At 64.5% G+C, this 22,025-nt stretch overlaps 8 protein-coding genes across 8 annotated transcripts; 1 reads left to right on the forward strand and 7 right to left on the reverse strand.

The window, feature by feature from the left end:
- Positions 1-20: 20 nt before the first annotated feature.
- On the reverse strand, positions 21-2,278 carry Gid4 (Glucose-induced degradation protein 4). The gene is made up of 3 exons (XM_062771694.1): positions 773-2,278; positions 445-734; positions 21-408 (listed from the first exon to the last, which is right to left on the reverse strand). Exons 1-3 carry the CDS (start codon positions 1,959-1,961, stop codon positions 316-318), a joined length of 1,572 nt encoding a protein of 523 aa, XP_062627678.1. The 5' UTR covers positions 1,962-2,278; the 3' UTR covers positions 21-315.
- Positions 2,279-3,081: 803 nt separating this feature from the next.
- Positions 3,082-4,792, reverse strand: VHT1 (Vitamin H transporter; the record flags this gene model as incomplete). The annotated part of the gene is made up of 4 exons (XM_062771695.1): positions 3,082-4,042; positions 4,110-4,349; positions 4,402-4,502; positions 4,541-4,792. 4 exons carry the CDS (start codon positions 4,790-4,792, stop codon positions 3,082-3,084), a joined length of 1,554 nt encoding a protein of 517 aa, XP_062627679.1.
- A 1,166-nt stretch (positions 4,793-5,958) lies between these two features.
- Positions 5,959-7,640, reverse strand: SPAC922.05c_1 (UNC93-like protein; the record flags this gene model as incomplete). Its single annotated transcript, XM_062771696.1, has 7 exons — positions 5,959-6,177; positions 6,230-6,291; positions 6,328-6,465; positions 6,505-6,604; positions 6,666-6,941; positions 6,997-7,472; positions 7,523-7,640. 7 exons carry the CDS (start codon positions 7,638-7,640, stop codon positions 5,959-5,961), a joined length of 1,389 nt encoding a protein of 462 aa, XP_062627680.1.
- Positions 7,641-8,534: 894 nt separating this feature from the next.
- LOC62_03G005172 (uncharacterized protein) lies at positions 8,535-10,509 on the reverse strand (the record flags this gene model as incomplete). Its single annotated transcript, XM_062771697.1, has 2 exons — positions 8,535-10,000; positions 10,029-10,509. The coding sequence occupies 2 exons, from the start codon at positions 10,507-10,509 to the stop codon at positions 8,535-8,537; spliced, it is 1,947 nt and encodes a 648-aa protein (XP_062627681.1).
- Positions 10,510-10,716: 207 nt separating this feature from the next.
- LOC62_03G005173 (uncharacterized protein) lies at positions 10,717-12,887 on the reverse strand. Its single transcript, XM_062771698.1, has 2 exons — positions 12,250-12,887; positions 10,717-11,858 (listed from the first exon to the last, which is right to left on the reverse strand). The coding sequence occupies exons 1-2, from the start codon at positions 12,503-12,505 to the stop codon at positions 10,810-10,812; spliced, it is 1,305 nt and encodes a 434-aa protein (XP_062627682.1). The 5' UTR covers positions 12,506-12,887; the 3' UTR covers positions 10,717-10,809.
- Positions 12,888-13,389: 502 nt separating this feature from the next.
- LOC62_03G005174 (uncharacterized protein) lies at positions 13,390-14,280 on the reverse strand (the record flags this gene model as incomplete). Its single annotated transcript, XM_062771699.1, has 1 exon — positions 13,390-14,280. The coding sequence occupies one exon, from the start codon at positions 14,278-14,280 to the stop codon at positions 13,390-13,392; it is 891 nt and encodes a 296-aa protein (XP_062627683.1).
- Positions 14,281-15,846: 1,566 nt separating this feature from the next.
- Positions 15,847-18,460, forward strand: asn1 (putative asparagine synthetase [glutamine-hydrolyzing]). Its single transcript, XM_062771700.1, has 3 exons — positions 15,847-16,052; positions 16,335-16,483; positions 16,938-18,460. The coding sequence occupies exons 1-3, from the start codon at positions 15,884-15,886 to the stop codon at positions 18,393-18,395; spliced, it is 1,776 nt and encodes a 591-aa protein (XP_062627684.1). The 5' UTR covers positions 15,847-15,883; the 3' UTR covers positions 18,396-18,460.
- An 86-nt stretch (positions 18,461-18,546) lies between these two features.
- On the reverse strand, positions 18,547-21,282 carry LOC62_03G005176 (uncharacterized protein). The gene is made up of 3 exons (XM_062771701.1): positions 21,129-21,282; positions 20,465-21,081; positions 18,547-20,402 (listed from the first exon to the last, which is right to left on the reverse strand). Exons 1-3 carry the CDS (start codon positions 21,216-21,218, stop codon positions 18,605-18,607), a joined length of 2,505 nt encoding a protein of 834 aa, XP_062627685.1. The 5' UTR covers positions 21,219-21,282; the 3' UTR covers positions 18,547-18,604.
- Positions 21,283-22,025: the final 743 nt, after the last annotated feature.

Below are 22,025 nucleotides of genomic sequence, written 5' to 3' on the forward strand. Positions count from 1 at the left end.
ACCCCACCGCCTTGCACTCGTGCTCCTGCTCCAGTGATGCATACACGGACAACCTATCGAGATCTCAATACTGGACAACGGGGGCCAAACTACAACCGAGGTGGGGTGGTGGCCGTACAGACGGCCGTTTTACACAAGCATTTAGGGTGAGCGCGCGCGTACGCGCAGTGAGGGTATTCCGAGAGCCCCTGTACATTCGCGTAGCCGAGGGGGATAGACAAAAGATGTGTGGCGATATGTGTGGTCGATGTTGATATGATGCTAGGCGTTACGTGTAATGTCGTCGACGCATGCAGTTGAGTTGACGGGGTGGCGTTAACGCAGCTCAAACTTGCCGCGGCGCGTCTCGGGGACGTGCTGGAGCGAGAGCTGCTGGAACGGTTCTTGGTTGAGCGAGTGGAAGTAGTACTGTGGTGTGAGCAAGAGCAAGGGTAGTCGACTTACGCCTGAGAGCGTGGCGACCTTCTGGGTGGGAGCGGGCCGGCTCGAGCTCTGGCGGCGGACACCAGCGGGGCGAGTGCCCGTGGCAGAGGGTCGGCGAGGTGCGGGTTCGGTGCGCGCGTCGGCGACACCGGCCGACGACGTGCGCCGCTGCGGCGGGTCGGGGCGAGGGCCAGACGACGACTGGCGCCTGGCCGTGCCGATCAGCGGCGACTTGGGAACAAGAGGCGAGGTCGGGATAGAGTCGTCTATCTCTAGAGTCGGCGAGAGATCGATCATGGCGTAGTAGAAGCCTGTGGTGTGAGTAAACAGCAGACGGGTGTTGACGTACCAGCAAACGAAGCGCCAGAGATGTCGCGAACGTGGTGGTCGGGCACGAGGAACTTTTCCTTGATGCGCAGGAAGACAAAGTCGCGCTCGCGCGGACGGGTCTCGCCCTTGCTCGCGTCCGGGAGCGGGTCGCGGAGGAGCATCTCGGTATCCGGGCGAACGACGGCAGCTCTGGTAGACGCGAGGCGGAACTGCTCAAACCTGCCCCAGTGCCTCATGTCGTCGTGCATCGTTGCGCCAAACCGCGTACCCGTGATGAAGCCAAAACGAGGGCCGATTATCTCTCCCTCCCAGTATGTGGTGAGCTGCGGGTGCGTCTCGGTAAGGTGCGAAATGGATAGATAGCCGCAGACTGTCGACTCGGCGAGGTGCACATCGACAATCGTCACGTCCACCTCGTACTCGCTGCGACCCGACGACTGGGTGCCATGGAACTTGGAACCCGGGTAGAGACAACCATAGGTCGACGAGCGAACGCGCAGGCGCGTGACGTCGAGCAGGGGGTTGGGGGCGCACTCTTCCTCTTGCTCGGGCACGACGTTTGCAACTTCTTTGCTCTTTTTCTCCTTGCCCGCGCGGAATGACGCCCACGGCGCAGCGCTAGCCGCGGGGAGCGATTTCGAGTGGAGCGGGGGCGACGGCGAGGTCGAAATGGAAAGCGACAATACTTGGCGCGTGGGGATACCGAGCGGAGACGTCGGGGGCAGAGGCGCCAGTTCATCGACGTCGGGTAAAGGCAAAAGCGGGGTACTTGGCGAGGTGGCCACGGGCGGTGGTGGTGACGGCGCGAGGCTCGCGAGGTCCATGACCGAGACGGTGAACGCGGTGCAGTCGGCGGCGGGGTTGACGGACGGGATCCAGCGGTAGTTGTTGTCGTCTAGGCGGAGTCCGAGTGTTCCGAGTCGAGCCGGACTCGCGTCCTCCTTGTGTGCCCGAACGCACCTGGCGCACACGCGCTCGGTGGCGACGTCGGCCGGGCCGACAATGACGATGCCGTCCTGCCTGTCTAGGGGGAACGCCCAGCAGTGCGAGCATTTAATGTTGGGCGGGGCCAGCATGCGCGAGGACGACGACGAGCCCGACGACGGCGGCCGGGGAACGGCGCTGAGGACGCCGCCGCCCCCCGACATCGCGCCGGCGTTTGGACCCCCGTCCACGCCGGCGGACAGCGGCGCGGCCTCGGTGGGCATTGGGGGCGGCGGGGTGGGTGTCGCTGCTGCTGTCGGCGACAGGTTGGGCAGCTTCCGGGTGACTACTACCGGGTGGTGTGGTGAGGGGAGGTGTTGTGTCGACTGGGGATGGGGCAGAGGGTGTGGGGCCGTGTGGGGGGGTGCGATGGGCCGCTGCTGCTGGTGCGATGGGGGGGCACAGCCTGTGCGTGGAAAAGGACGAGGCGTCGGCGCGTCGTCCCTCGTCGAGTCTGTCTGGGTCGTGTCGAGAGCCTCGCTGTCGGAATCGCTAGCCTGTTGCCGTAGTGTCGTTGTGGTTGATGAAGAGACTGCGAGTGTGGGGTCGGGTTGATGTCGATGGTCACATGCACAAAGACGACGACGAGGGCGGACGAGCAGAGGAACAGGGGTACGGAAGTAAAAAACCGAGGTGACGGGCATGTCGACTAGCCCAAGCCACCAGATCAACAGCGACGCTGCAGACGATATGCACGAAGAGAGGAGCGAACGAGAGGGGAGGGGAGGGAGAGGAGGAGGAGGGGGAGGGGGAGGGGGCAGCAGCAGCGACGTCAAAGACGCTGCTGCTCGAGTATCTCGAGACACTACGGTCATTGTGGGGGGGAGGGAGGGCAACAACAACTCGCCATCGCACAACTAAGGCTCAGTAATACAACGGCTCTTCGCGTCTGTCAGTCACGTCTTTGCACATCGGCGTATCTCCCTCCTTGCCAAGGACGTGTGCTCAGCAGCATACAAGACACGAATGTCATGCTTGTGGCGAGGTGAGAGTGCGGACAGTGACCGCGATGGCGATGGGCACAACTGGGGCCTCCTTCGGCCGGTCGCCGTCGTGGCCCTCAGTGCCGGAATCCACGGGAACAAAATCACGTGTTAACCACGTGGACCTTAGGCGTGCGGAGGACTAGGCGTGCATTGGAGGCTTGTGGCGTGTGGCGCTGCAACTCGACGCGACTGATCACCTTCCTCCTCCCTTGCCCTTCACCCTCCCTTCCCTCCCTCCGTCTCCCTCTCTCTCTGCCCATACGAAACAATAACCCTGCATTAATAATCTAACCTGATGATCTAATATCTAACAACGCGCGGACACCCAGCCAGCACTGGCGCCGACAGGCAGACCCAACTAGGTCCAGAGGAAGGCGTACCACTTGGGCTTGGGCACGTCCTTGCCCTCGGCGCGGAGCCGCTTGCGCTCCTCCCAGCGGAGGCCCCAGGCGGTGGCAACAAACAGCACGGCCGTGACGAGCATGGAGCCGAGGTAGAACTTGGCTCCGACCTTCCAGTTGGGTGCCTGGGAGGCGGGGTACGCCCAGAGCGGGATGAAAGCGACGTTGATGTATGAGATGACTGTGCCGGTCGCGAACAGGACCGCACGCACGTCGGGCACGTGGCCGAGGTACGTTGCCGCCCATGCGCATGGCAGGAGGTAGCCTGGGAGGCCGCCATAGTTGATAAAGTAGCCTGCCATGTGGAGCTGCTCGTTCTTCGGCCGGATGATGAGGATGACGAGCGAGAAGACGTTCAGGATGGTGTGGAGGGCCAGCGAGGGGAGGCGGACGCCCAAGTAATCACTCAGGCCGAGGAGCACAACCAGCGACAGGAACGACACCGACTGACCCGCGACAGTGAGGTAGTTGAGCATGGCGACCGTGTACTTCTTCGCGCCGTTGGCCTTGGTGAGCGACTTGAGCCAGAGGTTGAAGTAGCTCGACGGGACCGTGTTGTAGCCGTACGCCCAGCAGAGCGCGATGGCCCACAGCTGCCAGTACTTGAATGCGCCGAAGAAGGCCTTGACGGTCAGCGGCTTGTGCGCCTTGCGCTTGACGCGCGCGACGCGGCGGCGCGCGATCGCGTAGTCCTCGTCGGTGAGGTACCACCTCGCGAGGGGGTTCGGGCGGTCCGGCATGCCTGGCTGGCAGACGAACGCGACGAGCGCAATGAAGATCGTGCACACGCCGTTGACAATAAACGCCCAGCGCCAGCCCGAGCGGCCGTGCACGCCGTCCAGGTGCGTGCTGAGGGCTGCCTGCATCACGCCGGAGATCATGCCGCCGATGGGCTGGGCGAGGTTGAAGAGCGCGAGTCTGGGGGTTGTCAGCGGTGTTGGCTTCGGGAGGGGTGTGGAGACGCAGTGCTCGCGACGCAACCCACCTCGTAGCCACCTCGTGCGGGAGATACCACTGCGCAATGAGCGTCGTGTTGCCCGGCCAGGCGGTACCCTCTGCCATGCCGATGAGGAAGCGGATGCCGAAGACGGTTTTCGAGTTCTGCACGATCGACAGGACACAGGTGAGCACGCCCCAGATCAGTTCGCATGCCGGCAGCCACCAGTGCGCGCCCCAGTGGGTGATGGCGATCTGGGAGGGGTACAGAACGATGATGTAGCCGATGCTGCCGGTGTCAGTCGCCGTCCGCGTCCGTGGCGCGTCCTCGCCACACTCACTTGAAGTACGTCGTGAACCAGTTGTACTCGTTGCCCTTGATGCCAATCTCCTCCTTCATGCCCGAAACGTACGCATTCGAGATGTTGTTCTGGTCGACAATCTGCCCGTCAGCACGCTGTCTCGATCGCCTAAACCCACCTTGAAGACGAACGCGACCATCGCAACAGTAACGTAGATGAGGTCGAGCTTCCAGAGGAACTTGCGCTCCTTGCGGCGCTCCTCGAGGGGCAGGTCGTAGAACCCGACGACGGGGGCGTTGTCGTCGTCCTCGTCGAGAGAGTGCTTGGACGGCGTGGCCTCGCCCAGCGCGCCGGCGGCGGCATCGTGGCCAGTAACCTCGGCGTCGAGGTACTCGGCCTTCTTGTCAGAAGCGTATGGCACGGCTGCCATGGTAACAACAGTATGGGGGTGGGGATACCGTGCATGCGGCGGGCAGTAGCATCCTATAATATATCCACTAGCGCTCGTTGGCCTGTGCGAGCGAGCGTGCTGCTGCTGCTTGCTCCACGGAGCTGGGTGCAAAGCTGCAGCAGCCCAGTCCTATAGCGCCGAGCGAGCGAGCGAAAGCTCTCTACGCTCGGTAACTAACCGCGTGTCCGCGGGATTCACGCGGGCGAGGTCTCTCTACGCTGTGCGGGCGGACCCACACCGCCGGAGCGCGAGCGAGCGAGCGATAGGCGTCCCCACGCGCGCATGTCGTGCTCGACGCAGAGGGCCAGTCGGGCGGGGGACGCCCAAAATCCGTCCTCCGCGCACCATCGCGACACATGTCGTGATAACTTTTAGCGCTTGGCATCGTATTCTTGCGGCCCTGCCCCTGAAGATTGTCGGCAGTGCTGCAGAGGGCTCGACGCGACTGGGCGAGGTGGGTCGATATCCTGCAGGAAATGGAGCATCGTGTTCCTGGACAGACACGGCCTTGGAAAACAACAAAAGTTTGCGCCGCGACGCGGCTCGTCTCGGCGCTTCGGAGGCGGGCCGTTGGGCCGGCGATGTGAAGCCTGGCCGAGAGAGAGATTGGACACTGCAGCATGTTTGCCGAGCTTAGAGCCAGCCCCGGCCGGCACGTTCGGAGCTGCTGACGTGCTTGGGTGCTCTGGCTTGGCTCACCCCTTCGAGATGATGGGCGAGTACTCGAGCGAGCTTGGGCCATGCATGCTCTTAGCGGACCACCACCGATCCACGATCCACGGCGCTTAGCAGCCCACGACGGCATGGCGGCACGGCGCTTCGCTCGGCCGTTATCAGTGCACATGCCTTGCTCGCTTCACGTTCCAAGACCATTCTCTAACAGGGGCAATATGCGTACGCCGTCTGTGCCTCGCTCGTCAATCTCCAACGCGATGAGCACATGTGCCCATGCGGTGCACGGTGGGTGGGTGAGCACGGCGGATGTCGGCGCGAGGCCGCGGCGGATGTCGCGTCGGCGTGCCGTGGTGGGGCAGGCGGGCGATGGTGACGACACAACGAGACGAGACGAGGTAACAATTTTAACGAGGACGAGGCACAATCCATGAGACAGAGTACGGCCTCTGCCCAACCCCAACGCAGCTCCCCTACTTCTCCAGCTCGGCAACCCGGTGGTCCTCGACCACACCGCGCACCTCCTCCTCGTTGTCGTCTGCGTCCTCGGCGCCAAAGTAATCCACGCCGATACGCCGCACGACCAGCCACGCGGGGATGATCGAGATGCCCCACAGTCCAAAGTTGAGCGAGCTCGAGCCGAGGAGGGCGAACGAGCGGACCGAGGAGGTGCCGTACGCGACGGCTTGGGACTGGAAGGTGGCGTCAGCAACAGGCTGTCACCTCGGCTGGTTGGGCACTTACAGCCGACTCGACGGCGCGCAGGAGACCAGCAGCACGCGTCTCGTCGTCCACGCGGCGCACGACTGCTCGTCAGCACATCCCCGCCGCGACCGACTTACAGTTCTTGATGAGGAAGTACAGGAACAGGTAGTGCGTCTGGAAGGTGATGTTGAGGAAGATGTACAGCGCGAACGTGCGGCCAAAGTATGGCGAGTTCCAGTCGATCGGCTCGGTGGTGGGGAAGTGGACGCTGAGGACTGGCGGTGTGAGCGTGGTTGATGAGGGTTGTGGCTCACTCGTAGACCAGATCCACCATCCGCCACGGGTGGCCATGAGGAAGATGAAGGTCCAGCGGGCGCGGTTCTTGAGCGAGACGGTGCGGGCGTCGAGGAAGCGCTAGAGAGGCGCGGGTCAGCAAGTCGTCCCTTTCCTTCGAGTGCAGGCCCAGGCCACTCACGCCAAGCAGGTTGGCCGCAATGATACGCGTCACAGCCGCCAGGAAGCTCCCCAGCGCCCGCGCGCGCACCGTAAAGTGGCTCGCGATAAAAGTGAACGTGTACGACTCGGGGAAGACGGCCTGCACGACGAGCGGGACGAGGAGGAGGTAGTCGCGCGTGAAGAGCAGCTTGAGGGTTACGAGGAGCTCGGTGAGCAGGGGGGTGTTGCGGTACAGGCGGACGGCCTTGCCGTCTGAGCGCTGGACTTGGTGCGGCTTGGGGAGGAGGAAGGCGAGCTGGCGAGCGCGAGCGTCAGTACCACTACCCTCGCGCCATCGCCGTGCCACTCACGAAAGGACCAGCCGACGCCAGCGACACGAAGATGAGGTACACCTTGGGATTCACGGCCCCCGCGTTGTCGTTCGTGGCGTTCAAGCCGAGATTAATCGCGCCGCCGAGGATCGAGCCGGCAGTGCACAAGCTGAGCCAGATACCGAGAAACTTGCCCATGTTGTAGCGCTCCGGATAACTGATCGCGACGGCGGCCTCGATGCCCCAGAACAGCCCGGCGCTCAGCCCGCACGTCGCGGCGCCGAGGAGCACGAACCACCGCGTCCCGAACACGTTGTTGCAGTACAGCGCGGCGCAGTACGGCGCGAAGCCCACCCCGCCGAGAAACAGCGCAAAGTTGACCCCGACGCGGTCGGTGATCGTGCTGCTGAGGAAGGCCGTCAGGATCATCAGGCAGAAGGTTAACGCGTTGCCCGCGTTGATGAGCCACGGCGTCTGCTGGCCGCCTGCGCCGAGGCTGTTCATCGCGCCCCATACTGCGGGGGTGTCAGTATTGCGACGAGGGGAAGCAAGCAAAGGGACGCACGGCCGGGGGCACAAAAGTTGCACAGGCCGAGAATGACCGCTGCTAGAAACGGCGAGCGATACCACACGCGCTTGACGGGGGTGAGCCCGCCGTCCTCTTTCGCTTCGGCTTTCGACATGGCAGCGGCTGTGGGTTGTGGTGTTGTTTGTTTGTGATGTCGTCGTCTCCGCTGTGGACGCCAGCTCATATACCACGCTCGCCTCGGGCAGTCACCCCGGCGCGCTGACAAGCATCGCCGGCTGGCCCTCGACACGGCGTGGAAATCAGTGAAACATCAAACACCATATACGCGGATAGCACGTCAGCGCTAGTGATGCCAAGGGATGGAAGCGGCAGCAGGGCATCAGGCAGGATCAGGCACAACAACACGCACGGCGACGCGCGGCAGGACGACGACGACGACTGCTGGTGATGAATGCGAAAGCCGATATTGCAAACGTAGGGGTAGAGGTGTCGCTTGGCCGCAGGATACTGCGGGCGGTGGGGTCTGGACTTTGACAATGAATGGACAGCAAGAGGAGGAGCAGGAGGGTCGGTGATGGTAACTTCGGCAACCTGACACCTTGCCCTGACGCGCCACACACACGTGCTGCGCGTTGCGCGAGATAGCGCCATATCGGTGGAGGTGGAGTGGAGTGGACGGGGCGTGTGGCTCGGTCAGCACTGCCCCCCGCCCCTGGCCGGTGTGCATCGGCGAGGCTGGCTGGCCGGCCGGCCGGTGAGGACGAGACGGCGAGCGTGCCGACGACGACAACGACGGCGACGACGGTGCCGTGAAGTGCGTGTGAGTGTGCGCTTCAACCGATATGTTGGAGAGCAACTGTCTGGGTGCACGAGGTGAGCGATACTCAGACGCCGATGCCACCCTGCGCGGAGTCACACCTGCTGACACGCTCCCACGATAGATAAGATTATTGTCCCTCCGCAGTCGGTCGGTGGACGAGAATAAACGCGCGGCGTGGACGGATAGCGCTTACTTGTTCTTCTTCATCGGCATTGCTACAACTCGTCATTAGGCGTGGAACACGACCTGCTGTCCCGGCTCGCCGTCGCCAGCCCCCACGCCAACCTCCTCAAGCACGACCTCCTGCTGGGCGGGGGTACGCCCGCCGCCAACGGGACTACCGCTCGCGTCCGCCCACGAGCGGTGCGGGGTCGTCTCGGCGCCGAACGCTTCCGACAGCGCGAGCACGAGACCAGAGTAGCGGTTCACGAGGCGCAGCGTGCCTGTCGCCTTGTTGTCCTCGTGGGAGCGGTTGGGGATGACGAACCACTGCTGGTTGACGCTCGAGTCTGGCTTGCGCACGACGAGCTGCGCGCCCCATGCGCGCTGCGCCGGCGAGTCGGCCACGAGGCCGAGCGCGTCCCCCGTGCCCGCGTTGACAATGTTGTAAGCCCCGTCGCCGGTCGGGCGGAACTCCCACCCCGTCTGCGCGTCCTTGGACGCCACGACCGCCTTGCGCCCCTGGCCCAAGGCGAACCCGCCCGCCTTGATCTTGTACACCTTGCCCTGCTCGACTGGCCCAGCAGGCCGCTTCGCAGCCTCGATGGCAACGTCGACCCACTCGCCGTCCCGGCCGCCACTGCACCCGAAGGCGCAGTACGCGCGGAAGCGCTTGCCGAGGTACGTCTGGCTCGTCTTGCTCACCGCGTCCAGCTGCCACCGGTACGCCGACTGCGTCAGGTACTCGTCGCCCGTGTCGCCGAGCAGGCGCCACTTCTGCGAGGTGAGGTCGTCGGTGCCGTAGAACTCCTGCGGCGCGGGGCCCGGCTTGCCGCTGCGTCTCTTGGGGTTGGTCGGCTGGCCGACCCACAGCCCGAGATAAGCGTTCCAGCTCACGTCCATCCACTGGAGCGGACTGGTGGGCGGGGTGAGCCCCTTGGCGACCTGCTCGGCGGCAAAGCCGGGCGTCTTGGGGTCGTACTCCTTCTCGGGGGGCGGGTAGCCGGCGTCCTTGTCGCTCTTGACGGGGAAGATTGTGCTCTCGAGGCCGCCGACACCAGGCTCGCTCCACGAGCCATTGTACCACTTCTGCCATGTGCCAGGGGCCATCTTGCCCGAGATTGGCGCGCGCGCATAGTGCGAGTAGTGCGCGACCCACCACCGCAGGTCGCCCTTGTCGATCACGCGCGAGCAGTAGTTGACGTAAAAGTATCCGCTGGCAATGTCGACGACGAGGCGCTGGTCGCCCGCACCCCACTTGTACGTGCTCTCCGGGAACGTGACGTTGTCGTCGCGGACCGTCGGGAAGGGCGACGTGATCACCCCGTCGCGGATGTCCCAGGTGCGTCCGCCGTCTTTCGACACGGCGTAGTCGATCCGGTCAAAGTGGAGCGAGTCGCCGAACGGGCGCCCGGTGAACTCGTTGTCTGCGCGAGCGTCAGCGAGGCGGGGGCCGAAGGGCCGAGCCGAGTCTGGCAGGATGGCGAAGAGGGGACAGCCAGACTGAGCCCAGCCTTTGCTTGCACCGTCGCTCTCTGCGCTCGCGCCAGTGCTAGTACCCACGAACAAGCCCATACCAGTACCCAGTATCCGGGTCCACCCAAACGCCCATGAGATCGCAGTAGTTCTTCTGCGTGTACTCCAAGAACGGATATCCATGTTTCTCGCGGCCGGGCGGCGGCTCGACATACGGCGCGTACGACGCAATCTTGCCCGTGGGGCTGTTATTGCAGCGCCAAGTGACGTCCTTGTTCGTGTCGAGCGGGTTGGCGGGGTCGACGTACTCGCTCACGTCGCGGCTGAAAGTGTACTGCTCCATGTCGCGCCCGCTCCAGAACTGCCAGACCCGCTCGTCGGTCGGGCCGTACTCTGCGTGGCTCGACTGGAAGAAGTACGTCCCGTCGCTGTCGATGAAGGACTGCGCCGGCGTGTCGTCCGGGTCGGCCCATGGGCCCGTCGAGCCGACCGTGATGGTGTATGGCGACGAACTCGCCGACGCGAGCGCGCGCGTCGCGAGGAGGGCGAGTGCGAGCGTGGTTGTCATGGTGACTTGGGGAATGCAGCTGCCACAGCACGACGCAGCCCACCTTTAAGTGGACCTCGTGCTGCTCGTCGCTGGTCGCTCGTCCGTCGCGCTAAACTCAGCTTGCGTTCCGGCAAACGCGCCGCGACGACGTCACTAGTGCGGTCTCTTCGGGTTTCTCCACCCCGCAACCCCTTGCTTGGGTGGTGCAACTCGCACCGAGACCACTTCAACCCGCATCACATGCATACAAGGCCCTTATGGGGCCCGCGGGATACCTCGGCATGGACCGGATCGGCCTCGTGCGACACGTCCTATCGTCTATCGACAGAACGGCCGCTCGTCGGATAACGCCCCGCGCTCCACCCCCGCAGCGTACCGCTCCCAGGTGACACAGCGTACGCGCTGCACGACCTTGTGCGCCTCGCGGCGGTGCTCTGGCGTCGTGATCACCGCCGACCACGGGCTCGCGCCCTGCTTGGCGAGCAGGGCCGCGACCTCGACGCGGACGAGGCGGAGGAGGTGCGCGAGGGCGGGTGAAGAGCGCGTGAACTGCGCTGCCGACTCGTCCTCGCTCTCGCTCTCCACGACGACCGACGACAGACCGAGCATCGACGCATCCACGCTGTCCAGCCCGACGAGCGTGAGCGTCGCCTGCGGCTCCCGCGTGAGGATGTATGCTGCAAACTCGGCGAGGATGGCGCGGTCCACTGCCCCCGCGGACGCGAGCGAGCTGCGCGTCGTCACCGACGACGAAGAGGACGCCGAGCGCGCGCGCGGCACCGCGAGCGGCAAGGAGCGCGTACGGGCCAGCGCTGCGATACGCGGGGGCCGCGCCGCGCCGTTGAACGTGTCGCTTAAGACCACGACCACCTCGCGCAGCGTGCGCGTACGCAGCAGCGGCCGGGTGCAGAGAACGGGGCGCGCCGAGCGCGCGTCGTCCACGACGGCGTGAAGCACGATCTTGCTCGTCCCCATCGGCATGTGGATGGCGCTCCGCGTCGTCTGCTTGTGGTTCTCGGCGGACGGCAGCGCGGGATCCGGGCAGATGACGACGGTTGTGTTGGCGCTGGTTGTCGGCGTCGTCTCGGGGTATCCGCCTGGGCCGGGGTAGATGTGCAGCGTGGAGACGGCCTTGAACGCTCCGGCGTCGACGTCGAGCGCCTCGCCGACGCGCGCGCCCGACCCGCCAGTGAGCGCCACCACGCGCGCCGACTCGAGCCGCCGCTCGCGCTCGGCGCGGGGTAAGCCGCAGTGGTGCGCGCGTCTGCGCCGCTGCCCATTGTCCCCCGACTGCCACGCGGGCGGCATCACGAGCCCCACGGGCGGCGAATAGACTGCCGCTGCTGAGCCGGACCAAGTAGCTGAGGCTGTGGCGGGTGTGAGCTTGAGCTTGGCTTGGCTTTGTTTGGTTATTGGAGCGCCGAGCGAGCTGGTTGGCGGAGCACGCCGCAGGGTCACGCTGCGGCTGCCGCGTGCCTCGGTCCGTCCGACGGTCACGCTCGTCATGTGTAACGCGCCGAGAGCAACAAACCGCATGCGGACAAGCGACTCTTGTGACGCCAGGAGCATCACGAATGGAGGGCATGCACACTGATGCCGACTGGTCGTGTGACCATCACGCCGGCTGCGCGGGGCACTGGCGGGCGGGCAAGCGCCGCGCCATGGGGCCCTTCCGAGGCTGTCGGGGCTGAATGGTCGACACCGCCGCCGCCGCCGTCCACCGCCGCCGTCCACACACCGCCCCACGGACAGACTCACCATTCACGCCCAGGAGCTTGCGCGTCCGCGCGCCCTCTTCGAGCGGCCGTACGACCAGCTTGCGATGGAGGATCTGGTTGACCTTGTCGCGGTACTCTGTGCTCGTTGCGCGGAGGGCGAGCAGGCCGCCCGCCTCGCCGTCCTTGTCGTACTGCTCGGCGGCGTAGGCCACCACCGCGTCCATGATGTGCGGGAACATGTCGGCGTCGATGCAGACGCCTGACGGCCGGCGGATCGTGCTGATGGCGGATCCCATCGTGTCGAGTTGACGCGCTGCTCGTTGAGAGCAGCGGCTAAAGAAGCAGCGTTTGGGCCAGGAGAGTGGCCATGCGTAGTAGTAATGCGGTTGGCCTAGCAGTGGCCAGAGATGATGCGGTGCGCACTGCTGCTACTGTACGCTACCGCCTTGTCCTCGGCGAGCAGCTTACAAGGCTGCTGCGGCGAGTGGCTGTGGGTCGAGGGGGCGGAAGACGAGGGCGAGGAGCGAGGTGGCCATTCCTTTGTGTGTTTGGGTGGGGCGTTGACGCGTTTGTGCAGGTCGAGATGTAGACAGCGAGCAGAGCAGGCTATCTGTGTGTAGTGAAGAGAGTGAGTTGGGTTGTTGCTAAACAGGTTGTAAGAAAAAGTCAAGGTCAGACGATGGACGGCACAGGCGAGGTAAACCAGGTCGGCGTTTGTGAGGTGGGCGCAAAGTTTCCCATTGGACATTCCGCTCTCGTCGGCCTCTGCGAAGTAGGCGAGTGCGCAGCAACAAGCAACGCTAGCGGACATGCGTTACGATACTGCTGCTTGTTGCTCGACGACGACGACCGACGGCGACGCATGCGTAGGTACGACATTGCATGCGTGCTGCGCAGTGAGTGCCAAGGCTGGTACAGGCGCGCGGGATGGGGATATTGGGTGGAGCGAGAACACGCCACAGGGTGGGCAAGTCGGTCGCCTGACCGAGACACCACGGCGGCGGCGGCCGTTTAGCTCGAGCCAGTCGTGTGTCTCGGGTGATGAAACTGGGGTCCCCGGGTGGGCAACCGCAACAACAACAACATTTGCACAAGGTTTGAGGCGAGGCGGGCAGCGGGTGAGGCACATGTGGAGCCGCGGGCGGATGCGAGGCTAGTTGGGCCGTGGCTGGCCACCTGGCTAGACAATCCTGCGCTTCTTGGGTGCTGGCTCGGCAGCAGCGCGCGAGTGGTGCTTGCGGCGGTCGCTTCCCTCGGCATGGTGCTGCTTGGTGTGGTTGTTGGCGGCGCCACTGTCCTTGTCGTCGTCCACATCTCTGTCGTCCCCGTCGTTGGTGTAGCGGCGCGCATTGTGAACCCACGCCCGTGCCTCGTCCGCCTCTGCCTTGCGCCGCGCCGCGTCGTCCCACCCGCGCATCATGGCGCCGAGGTCGTGGCCGCCGACGGACGCCCCGCGCGCAGTGAGCAGCAGCGCGACCATCGCGATGGCGTGGGCGCGCTGCACGACGTAGTCGTACAGGGGCTTGCAGCACTCCGTGACGGTCGCATACTCGCCCCAGCTGACCGCGCGCCCGTATACCCACTGGAGCGCGGCCTTCTCGCGCTGCTGCGCCTTGGTCTGCCCGTACCGGCGGTAACTCTCGCGCGCGATGATGGGCAGGCGGTCGCGGCGCACAGAACGGTCAAGCCACGGGAGGTAGTACGCGTCCGCGCGCGGCGGGGTGGGCGGCGCGCGCTTCCAGTAACAAGACGCGGCGAGGGCCGCAAACTCGCGCTCGCGCGCGCCCCAGTTCCACGCCGACCAGATAGGCAACGGCTCGCCAGCCAGGTGGAGCGCCACCTGCGAGCCCGTCTCGATGCCGCTCCATGCGCGCGGGAAGATGAGGAAGCCGTTCGTTTCGAGGTTCGGCGGGTGCGTGCTGAAGTAGTTGCTCATGTCGTGATTGGGGGCGGGGGCTGACGAGGGCGGCGGGGGAGGAGAAGGGGACGAGGAAGACTTCGAGGATGGGGACGGCGCATTGGGCTTGTTCACGAGCCCGGGATAGTCTGGGCTCTGGGCGCGAGGAGGCATGTCGTTGGTTGTGTGGGGTGGTATCGCTCTGGTCATGAGAGTTTGTGAGATCAGAGTATTTATGTGTGACGGGGGTGGGGGCGAGGAGGAGGAGGAGGAGGAGGAGGGTGATGTGGATGTGCTCAGCGAGGGCGTCGGCGACAATCATTCAGACGGCGACGACGAGGATGACAACAACAATGCGCATAGCCACCTCCTTCTTCCTCTTCTTCATTCAACAATAGAGCTCTCTCACCACATCCCGCTTTCCCTCCTCTCCATCTTCTCACCCACAAAGCTCAGTTGGTACCTTCTTGTGAGACCGCGCCGAAGTCGCTCATCGTCAGCTGTTGTCATGAAAGGTGCCGACCGAACTTTTTCTCAGCCAACTTCGCCCACACAACAGATTCACAGATGGCACAGTCTTCCACGATCGTCGAGGCGTCGACCCGGGCCTCTAAAGACGCCGACGGGGCTAGTCGCCAAGTGAAGGAGCGGGCACATCGAACGGCGGCCTTCGAAGAGCAGAACCCATGCCCGCCGGCGCACTCGCGACTCGCGTGGTCGAAGCAACAGTGGTGGCACTGGCGCCCATCGCCTCATGTTAGTGCGTGATCGCCGAGGTCGGTGAGGTGGCGGCTACTCGTCCCAAGTGTCGGGATGTGTTCAAGTGAGTGCCGCCGAGTCGAAGCAGGAGGAAGAAGCCGACGAAGCACACGACCGTGTCACGCGACTCAGCCGGCGACCACGGCGCCGGCACTCCGCAAGTACTTGCTTCCTCCTCAGCTGTCGTGGAACATGCTCGGCGACTCGACTCATCGAGCTCGCACCGCGCTCCCCGTCGAGCTCGTAACGAGACGTTGAGGTTGCGCAAAGTCGGCCCGCTAGCAGAGAATCCCCGAGAACGCGACTCACTCAGCGCGCAGCGCGAGGTGCGCGAGGATACCCAGTCGGTCATACCGACACCTTGGCATCGTCATCGGCAACCTACAAGCACTCGCAAGGCCACACGTGTGTCGTGTCAGGCGTGTGGTCGGTTGCGCTAGATAACACCTTTTTAACCGCCACACTCCGCTACGGGGGCTGCAGGCTCGCGATCCTCGCTAGTGTCGAACTGTACGACTCAATCAGCCAGTGCAGCCCGCCAGCCCCTGTGCAGGCAGCACCTCGTATCGAGGATCGACGGCCGGCCTCTCCTCGCCCTCCAGCGCGCCGGATCTTCGCCGCGCCTGCCTGCCTGCCTGGGTCTAGCTAGCCAGGTCTGGGCCGTCTCCGTCGCCGTGGAAATGTTCGGCCCAGCCGCAGTCCCGCTCGCTATCAGCGCTTGTGACTTGATTGGTGCGTGATAATGGCCGCGAGTGGAAAAATGACGTGTAATACCAATCCTAATGACTTTTTCTAATGCCTCGCTTATCGCCACAGTGACTCATTTGAATTTTATCCATTAACGGAATCTAATTGACAGCTCGAGATTATGACTCGACTGTCTGCCATCCGGCCCGATGCGTCGAGAAACGCCGTCTATGCAGGTGCCAAGCGAGATGCTCGACGACGACTCGAAAAAAGTCGGTATAAGAGCGTCTATCGCACCTTTGACAACAACAACAACCCCCAGCAAAACAACATGTGCGGCATCTTCTGCTGCTACAACCGCCAGGGCGACCTCGCCGCCTACCGCCCCCGCGCGATCGCATGCTCCAAGAAGCAGAGGCATCGCGGCCCCGACTGGTCGGGCACGTACACGGCCAAGGACTCGGTCTTGGTGCACGAGCGTCTGGCTATTGTCGGTGTTGGTGAGTAGAGCGAGGCGAGGCACGAGGCCGCAGGCAGGCCGAGTGCCGAGTGCCGCGGCGAGCGCAGTGGCTCGGACGAGTCGGAGAGGCGCGGCGCGGCGCGGCGCGGCGATGGCATCGCACGCAGCGGCTTATCGCGCTGGCGGGCTGGACTGGAGCGGCAGCTTCCATCCGGAGGCCGGACCAGCCATCGTCCGCGCAAGCCAGCCAGCCCTCGGACCTCCGACTCGTCCCCCGCGCAGCCGCAGCACGGTACCAGTGGCCGTCGCTAACCCCCCATAGACTCCGGCGCCCAGCCCCTCGTCACCGAGGACGAGCAGATTGTCCTCGCTGTCAACGGCGAGATCTACAACCACATTGCGCTCCGCAAGAGCCTCAAGAACCCCGCCAAGTTCAAGACGCACTCGGACTGCGAGGTCATCATGCACTTGGTAAGTACGCACGCGAGAGGAGCGAGCGGGCGGGCGGGTGCCGAGCGTTGGGTACCGGGCGAGCGAACGAGAGGGGGGAGCAAGCGGTGTGATGTGGGCGGGGACGTGGCGTTCGACGGGGTTCTCCCAGTTGGTGGGCAGTGCTCGGCTGCCTCCACTGGCCTTGTCGGCCCGACTTGTTCAGGCGGAGGAACGATCACCAGAGTCCTTTGACCTACTCGAGCGACTCGCGCTGGAATTAATTTCACGCGAGCCACCGCTGCCGGCTCGAGCTCTTCGGGGCGATTGACGCCGCGGCGCCGCGCTGCCGCGTTTTGCCGTGTGGCTGTCACCAAGGCACCGAGGTGCTTTGTTGTGGCGGTCGATCTCTCGCTCGACCCGGCTCTACTCGTGCTAGCGCCGTGTCCACGCTCCGCGTGAACACTTCGTGGACACTTGCTGACCAACGCCTCAGTACAAGGAGCACGGTACCGGCGTGTGCAACCTCCTCGACGGCTTCTTCTCGTTCGTCCTCGTCGACCAGTCGACGACCCCCTCGCGCCTGATCGCCGCGCGCGACCCCATCGGTGTCACCACGCTCTACTGGGGCTGGAACACTGCCGCCCCCGAGACGCTCTACTTTGCCTCGGAGCTCAAGTGCATCCAGGACGACTGCGACGTTGTCAAGACGTTCCCCCCGGGTCACTTCTACGACTCGAACACGGGCAAGGTTGAGCGCTACTTCAACCCCTCGTGGTGGAACACGGACGTCGAGCCCATCCCCCACAACCCCGTCGACTACACGCTCATCCGCACGACGCTCGAGGACGCCGTGCGCAAGCGTTTGATGTCCGAGGTTCCTTACGGTGTGCTGCTCTCGGGCGGTCTCGACTCGTCGCTTATTGCCGCTATTGCCGCGCGCGAGACGGACAAGCTCGCTGCCGAGCAGGAGCGCCTGAGGAAGGAGCACCGTCTTGCCCGCGAGCGCGGCGAGGCTGTCGGCGAGGAGGCCCCGCTTGCCTCGTGGCCCCAGCTCCACTCGTTCGCCATCGGTCTCGAGGGCGCCCCCGACCTCATTGCCGCGCGCAAGGCCGCCGACTCGCTCGGCACCATCCACCACGAGTACCACTTTACCGTCCAGGAGGGCCTCGACGCCATCCCCGAGGTCATCTACCACCTCGAGACGTTTGACGTCACGACTGTTCGTGCCTCGACCCCCATGTACCTCCTCTCGCGCAAGATCAAGGCCATGGGCGTCAAGATGGTGCTGTCGGGTGAGGGATCCGACGAGATTTTCGGCGGCTACCTCTACTTCCACGCCGCGCCCAACGCCGAGGACTTCCACCGCGAGCTCATCAAGCGCGTCAAGAACCTCAACACTGCCGACTGCCTGCGCGCCAACAAGTCGACCATGGCGTGGGGTCTCGAGGCCCGCGTGCCCTTCCTCGACAAGAAGTTCCTCGACGTCTGCATGAACATTGACGCAAAGTACAAGATGTTCTCCAAGGGCTCGAGCCAGCAGGTCGACGAGGACGGCAGGCCCAAGATGGAGAAGTACATTATCCGCAAGGCGTTCGACATTGCCCCCGACGGAAAGCCCTACCTCCCCGACTCGATCCTCTGGCGCCAGAAGGAGCAGTTCTCGGACGGCGTCGGCTACTCGTGGATCGACGGCATGAAGGAATACTCGGCCGCCAGCATTTCCGACGAGCAGTTTGCCAAGCGCGCCGAGCGCTTCCCCTACCAGACCCCAGACACAAAGGAGGCCTACTGGATCCGCGAGATCTTTGACCAGCAGTTCCCATCCCAGGCCGCTGCCGAGACGGCCGTCCGCTGGGTCCCCAAGCAGGAGTGGGGTGTCTCGTCCGACCCCTCGGGCCGCGCCGTCGCCATCCACACGGCCGCGTACGAGGGCGGCGCCAACGGCCAGTAGGCGGGCGCGGCGGGTGTGCGGTGATCTGGGTAGTAGTCAAGTTTCATGCATTTTGTCACACTGAGCGAGAGTGCACCCAGCGGAGCGAGGTGCGCGGGGTGGCGTGGACCTTGAAGACGTTAGTGACTGACTCCATTCACCTACGATGATGCTATCTTTGAACATGGACTATGCGCTCTTGTACAACTTCTTCACATCCACGCCGCCGTTCAGTGCCCAAACATGTCTCTCAGCCCCGCCTCCACATCGACCCAGAACATGGCACCGCCGCGGTCCCCGCCCTTGCGCGGGAGCGCATTGACAATGGTGTAGAGCTCTCTCGCCGTTTTGCCGTACTGGGTGGCATATGTCGCAATCTTCTCCTTGTACACGTCGCGCATGTTGGTGACAATCTTGGCGCCGGCGCGCTGTCGCTCCACCTGCGACTCGGTCTGCGTGCGGTGGCGGCGCTTCTTCACGGGCGCGTCACTCTCCTGGGTACTCTCCTGCGTCGTTGCATCTAACAGCCGCTTGGAGCTGCTCGGCATCGCGTCGGCCATCGTCGTCGTCGTGCGCACGTCAATGTCCAGGTCGAGCGTGACTGGAATTCTAACGCGCCCCGTGCCATCAGCCGTGGGCACACTGCGCCGGCGTCCAGGAGACACGATGACATGGATGCTTGGCGAGGTTTGAAGCGTGCTGCGAGCCGGTGAGAGGGGCTCGGTCACCCGCAAGCGCTTGGTTCGCGGCGGTGTGGACGGCGCTTCGCTCTTTGGCTCGGCAGGGGAGGCGACCACTGGCTTGGCCTCGCTCGCAGTTAACGACTTGCGCGCCACGACCTCGGCCTTGCGCTTGGCGTACTCGGCCGCAATGGCCTTCTGGATCGAGTCCTGGCTCTCGTCGTCTTGTGATGTGCCATGAGGCGGTGAGGACGAGCGTGGGGAGGAGCGGCGCTGCTGGCCAGGAGGGACGGGCTGGGTAGCGTGCGGTGCGGTTGTCGACGAGGGTTCCGCCTGGGTGGATACTGGCTGCGTCGGGGCTGGTGCCGCAGGAGCCGGGGACGGCGCGTCTGCAGGTTGCGACTCGTCACCGCCAATGATCGCACTGGCCATGGTCTCGTCAAAGTCGTGCCGCGCAGCTGTGACTTGCGCCAACTTGGACGGCTCCGCCTCGACTGGAGCTGGCTTGCCCGGTGTCGCCGCCGCGGCGCCGTTAGACTTGGCCGGTGAAGGCTTCGCAACCGCTGCACTCTTGCCCGCCTTGTCCTCCTTGGTGCTGGCAAGTAAGGCGAAGAACGCCGTGCCATCGTCCTCTGTCTCCTTGTCGTGCGCAGGAGTCACCGCCCAGTTGATGCGCCGCAGCCTGTCGGCGGCCTCCTCGCTGCGCGTTGGGGCAGCAGGGGCGGGTTCGGCTGGTGACCGGTCCACGCCCTTGCCCTTGTCCTTTTTGGTAGCGGGGGCGGCGTCCGCGTCCGCGTCGGTGGCCGAGGCCGGTGGTGCAGGCTTCTTCGCCGCGCTCGACTCGGAAGTGCGCTCCGTGCTCTTCTCGCGGGCGGTGCCCGCACCCTCCGCGCTCTTCTCGCGCACCGCCGACCTGCTCCCCTCTGGCCTCGGCTTGTTGGGCACGACGACCACCTTTCCCGGGACAGCAGCCACGACCCTCGCCGAGCGCCCAATCGCCGGCGCTTTCTTCGTCTTCCACACCTCGAGCCCATCGGCGTCGACAACGAGCGCAGCCTTGGTCGACTCTGGCCGCTCGCGCCGCACGCGCCGATCCTCGTCGTCCTCGAGCCGCTCGTCGATGCGCGCGCGCTTGAACCGCTCCACGCGCTTCCGGAACGGCTGCTCGTTCTTCTTGAACCGCTCCCGCCACGACTGGGGCGGGTGGCGCGCCGCGAGCGGGAACGTGTCGGCCGACGCCGCCATCGCGTCGTACGTTTTACGCGACATCCATCCGCCGTCTGGCCGGAAGGCAGCAAGCCAGCGGCAGAGAAAGTCGTCCTCTTGCGGCGTGTAGTCGTTTCGGGGTCTGGGTGGGCGTGGGCATCAGCTCAGCTCGTTCGGTGCGCCCTCCTCACACAGCCCACTTACTTGCCAACTGGACGCCCAGGACCACGCTTATACTGCGCTGCGTCGTCCTCGACAAAACTGTCCTCACGCTGCCGCCTCTTCTCCTCCTCTTGCCGCTCGGCCTCCTCCTTTGCAGCCACCTCGTCCTCCTCGACCTCGTGCGCGGTGGCCCACATGACTTCGCGCGCAGCCACGCAGCTCTCGACCCAGAAGCGCTCGCCCAAGCGCTGCCAATCGCGCCCGTGCTTCTTCTTTGCCGCGTCGACCTTTTTGAAGAAGTCGGTCTTGCGGTCGACGATGACGAGCTCCGCCGTCGAGAAGTGCGGCACGAGGAGCGCGCCGTGCCGCGCGAGCTGCTCCTCCACGGCCGCGCGGGCGCTCGGCGCGTCCTCGCGCGCCGTGCGCTGGAGGTTCAGGCTCACATATGCCAGCAGCGGCGCGTTGGCGGTCGCGCGCTCCGGGTTGACGAAGAGCAGCGGGTCTAGCGCGGCCGGGTCGGCGCGCGCGCCAGCGTAGCGGCAGGCCGCGAGCCAGTGGTAGCCTGTGTGCTCGGCGTCGGGGTTATAGTTTGGCGAGCGCGGGTTCGCGAGGGTTATTGTCGCGTCCGACGCGTCGTCCGTGACCCGCGCGCCGAGTTGCTACTGGTGTCAGCTGGGAAGAAGGGGCGAGGGGCGCGCTGGCATACCTTTGCCGAGATGGTCAGCCGCTCGATCGTGTCTTCGTTGAGTGACGCCGTGTCGAAGAAGACGACGTCTTCGGCGAGGACGGCGGCCATGGTGTGCGCGGGTGTGGGGGTATCGCTATCGCCGTGGTCGTCGTCGCTGTCGGTACTGTTGTTGTCGTTGTCGATGATGAGATGACGCGTAAATGACTGGACTGAACCTTCCTTCCTCCGCGACGCCGCACTGATGGCCACCTCCACCAAAACAAAGCGCACGTGGCGAATGTGTTCACTCCCTCCCTTTAACCACGTGTCACCTCCCTCTTACATAATACGGCTAATCCGGACCGCCTTCCAAGGTGGCACGAGGAGCAAAGTGATCGATGACGACAGGGGAAAAAAGTGATGGCAGCACTTCTTGCTCTCGTCTGATGCCACATGCCACATTCCATGGAACATGTCAGAGGCGACCGGGGGGGGAGCAGCAGGCAAGGCTGGCAACCGCAGCAGCGACACCGCGAGGCACACGGCACGCGGCACGGCAACCCAACCGAGCCAAAGCTCCTTTGACGCAAAAGCGGTGCCGCAGTGTAATGTTCAGGACATAGGAACATTCATCCATGTGCTTTGGAGTGCACAGAGTGCACACCTGGGGGAAAAAATGTGACATGGATTGGGTGCAGTGTGCGACGTCTAGGTGTGAGGCTGGCTGGTCTTCGCTTGCCTGCTCCGGCGCACTCGCCGATAAGCTTGTCGGGCATAAGTGCTGGGTTGGTGGTGTTTTTCTCACGGGGAGCCGTCCAACGACGTCACTTGTAATGTGGAGACATTTGTTGGAGGCGGGGGCGGGCATGAGAAAGCCGATTTGATCTGCATCAATGAAAGGACGAACACACACGACACGCAAGCATGCGAGCGTCA

This window comes from Vanrija pseudolonga, chromosome 3 (assembly GCF_020906515.1).
Source record: "Vanrija pseudolonga chromosome 3, complete sequence".
Lineage (NCBI taxonomy): Eukaryota > Fungi > Basidiomycota > Tremellomycetes > Trichosporonales > Trichosporonaceae > Vanrija > Vanrija pseudolonga.

Coding starts and splice junctions, on each gene's coding strand:
- Gid4 (XM_062771694.1), bottom strand. CDS start 1,961: ATGCCCACCGAGGCCGCGCCGCTGTCCGCCGGCGTGGACGGGGGTCCA. Junction 735..772: donor CTCTGGCGCTTCGTTTGCTG/GTACGTCAACAC, acceptor CTCACACCACAG/GCTTCTACTACGCCATGATC. Junction 409..444: donor AGGTCGCCACGCTCTCAGGC/GTAAGTCGACTA, acceptor CTCACACCACAG/TACTACTTCCACTCGCTCAA.
- LOC62_03G005173 (XM_062771698.1), bottom strand. CDS start 12,505: ATGGGATCCGCCATCAGCACGATCCGCCGGCCGTCAGGCGTCTGCATC. Junction 11,859..12,249: donor CAAGCTCCTGGGCGTGAATG/GTGAGTCTGTCC, acceptor CACCCGCCACAG/CCTCAGCTACTTGGTCCGGC.
- asn1 (XM_062771700.1), top strand. CDS start 15,884: ATGTGCGGCATCTTCTGCTGCTACAACCGCCAGGGCGACCTCGCCGCC. Junction 16,053..16,334: donor TCTGGCTATTGTCGGTGTTG/GTGAGTAGAGCG, acceptor AACCCCCCATAG/ACTCCGGCGCCCAGCCCCTC. Junction 16,484..16,937: donor GCGAGGTCATCATGCACTTG/GTAAGTACGCAC, acceptor CCAACGCCTCAG/TACAAGGAGCACGGTACCGG.
- LOC62_03G005176 (XM_062771701.1), bottom strand. CDS start 21,218: ATGGCCGCCGTCCTCGCCGAAGACGTCGTCTTCTTCGACACGGCGTCA. Junction 21,082..21,128: donor GGCTGACCATCTCGGCAAAG/GTATGCCAGCGC, acceptor TGACACCAGTAG/CAACTCGGCGCGCGGGTCAC. Junction 20,403..20,464: donor CCTGGGCGTCCAGTTGGCAA/GTAAGTGGGCTG, acceptor ACGCCCACCCAG/ACCCCGAAACGACTACACGC.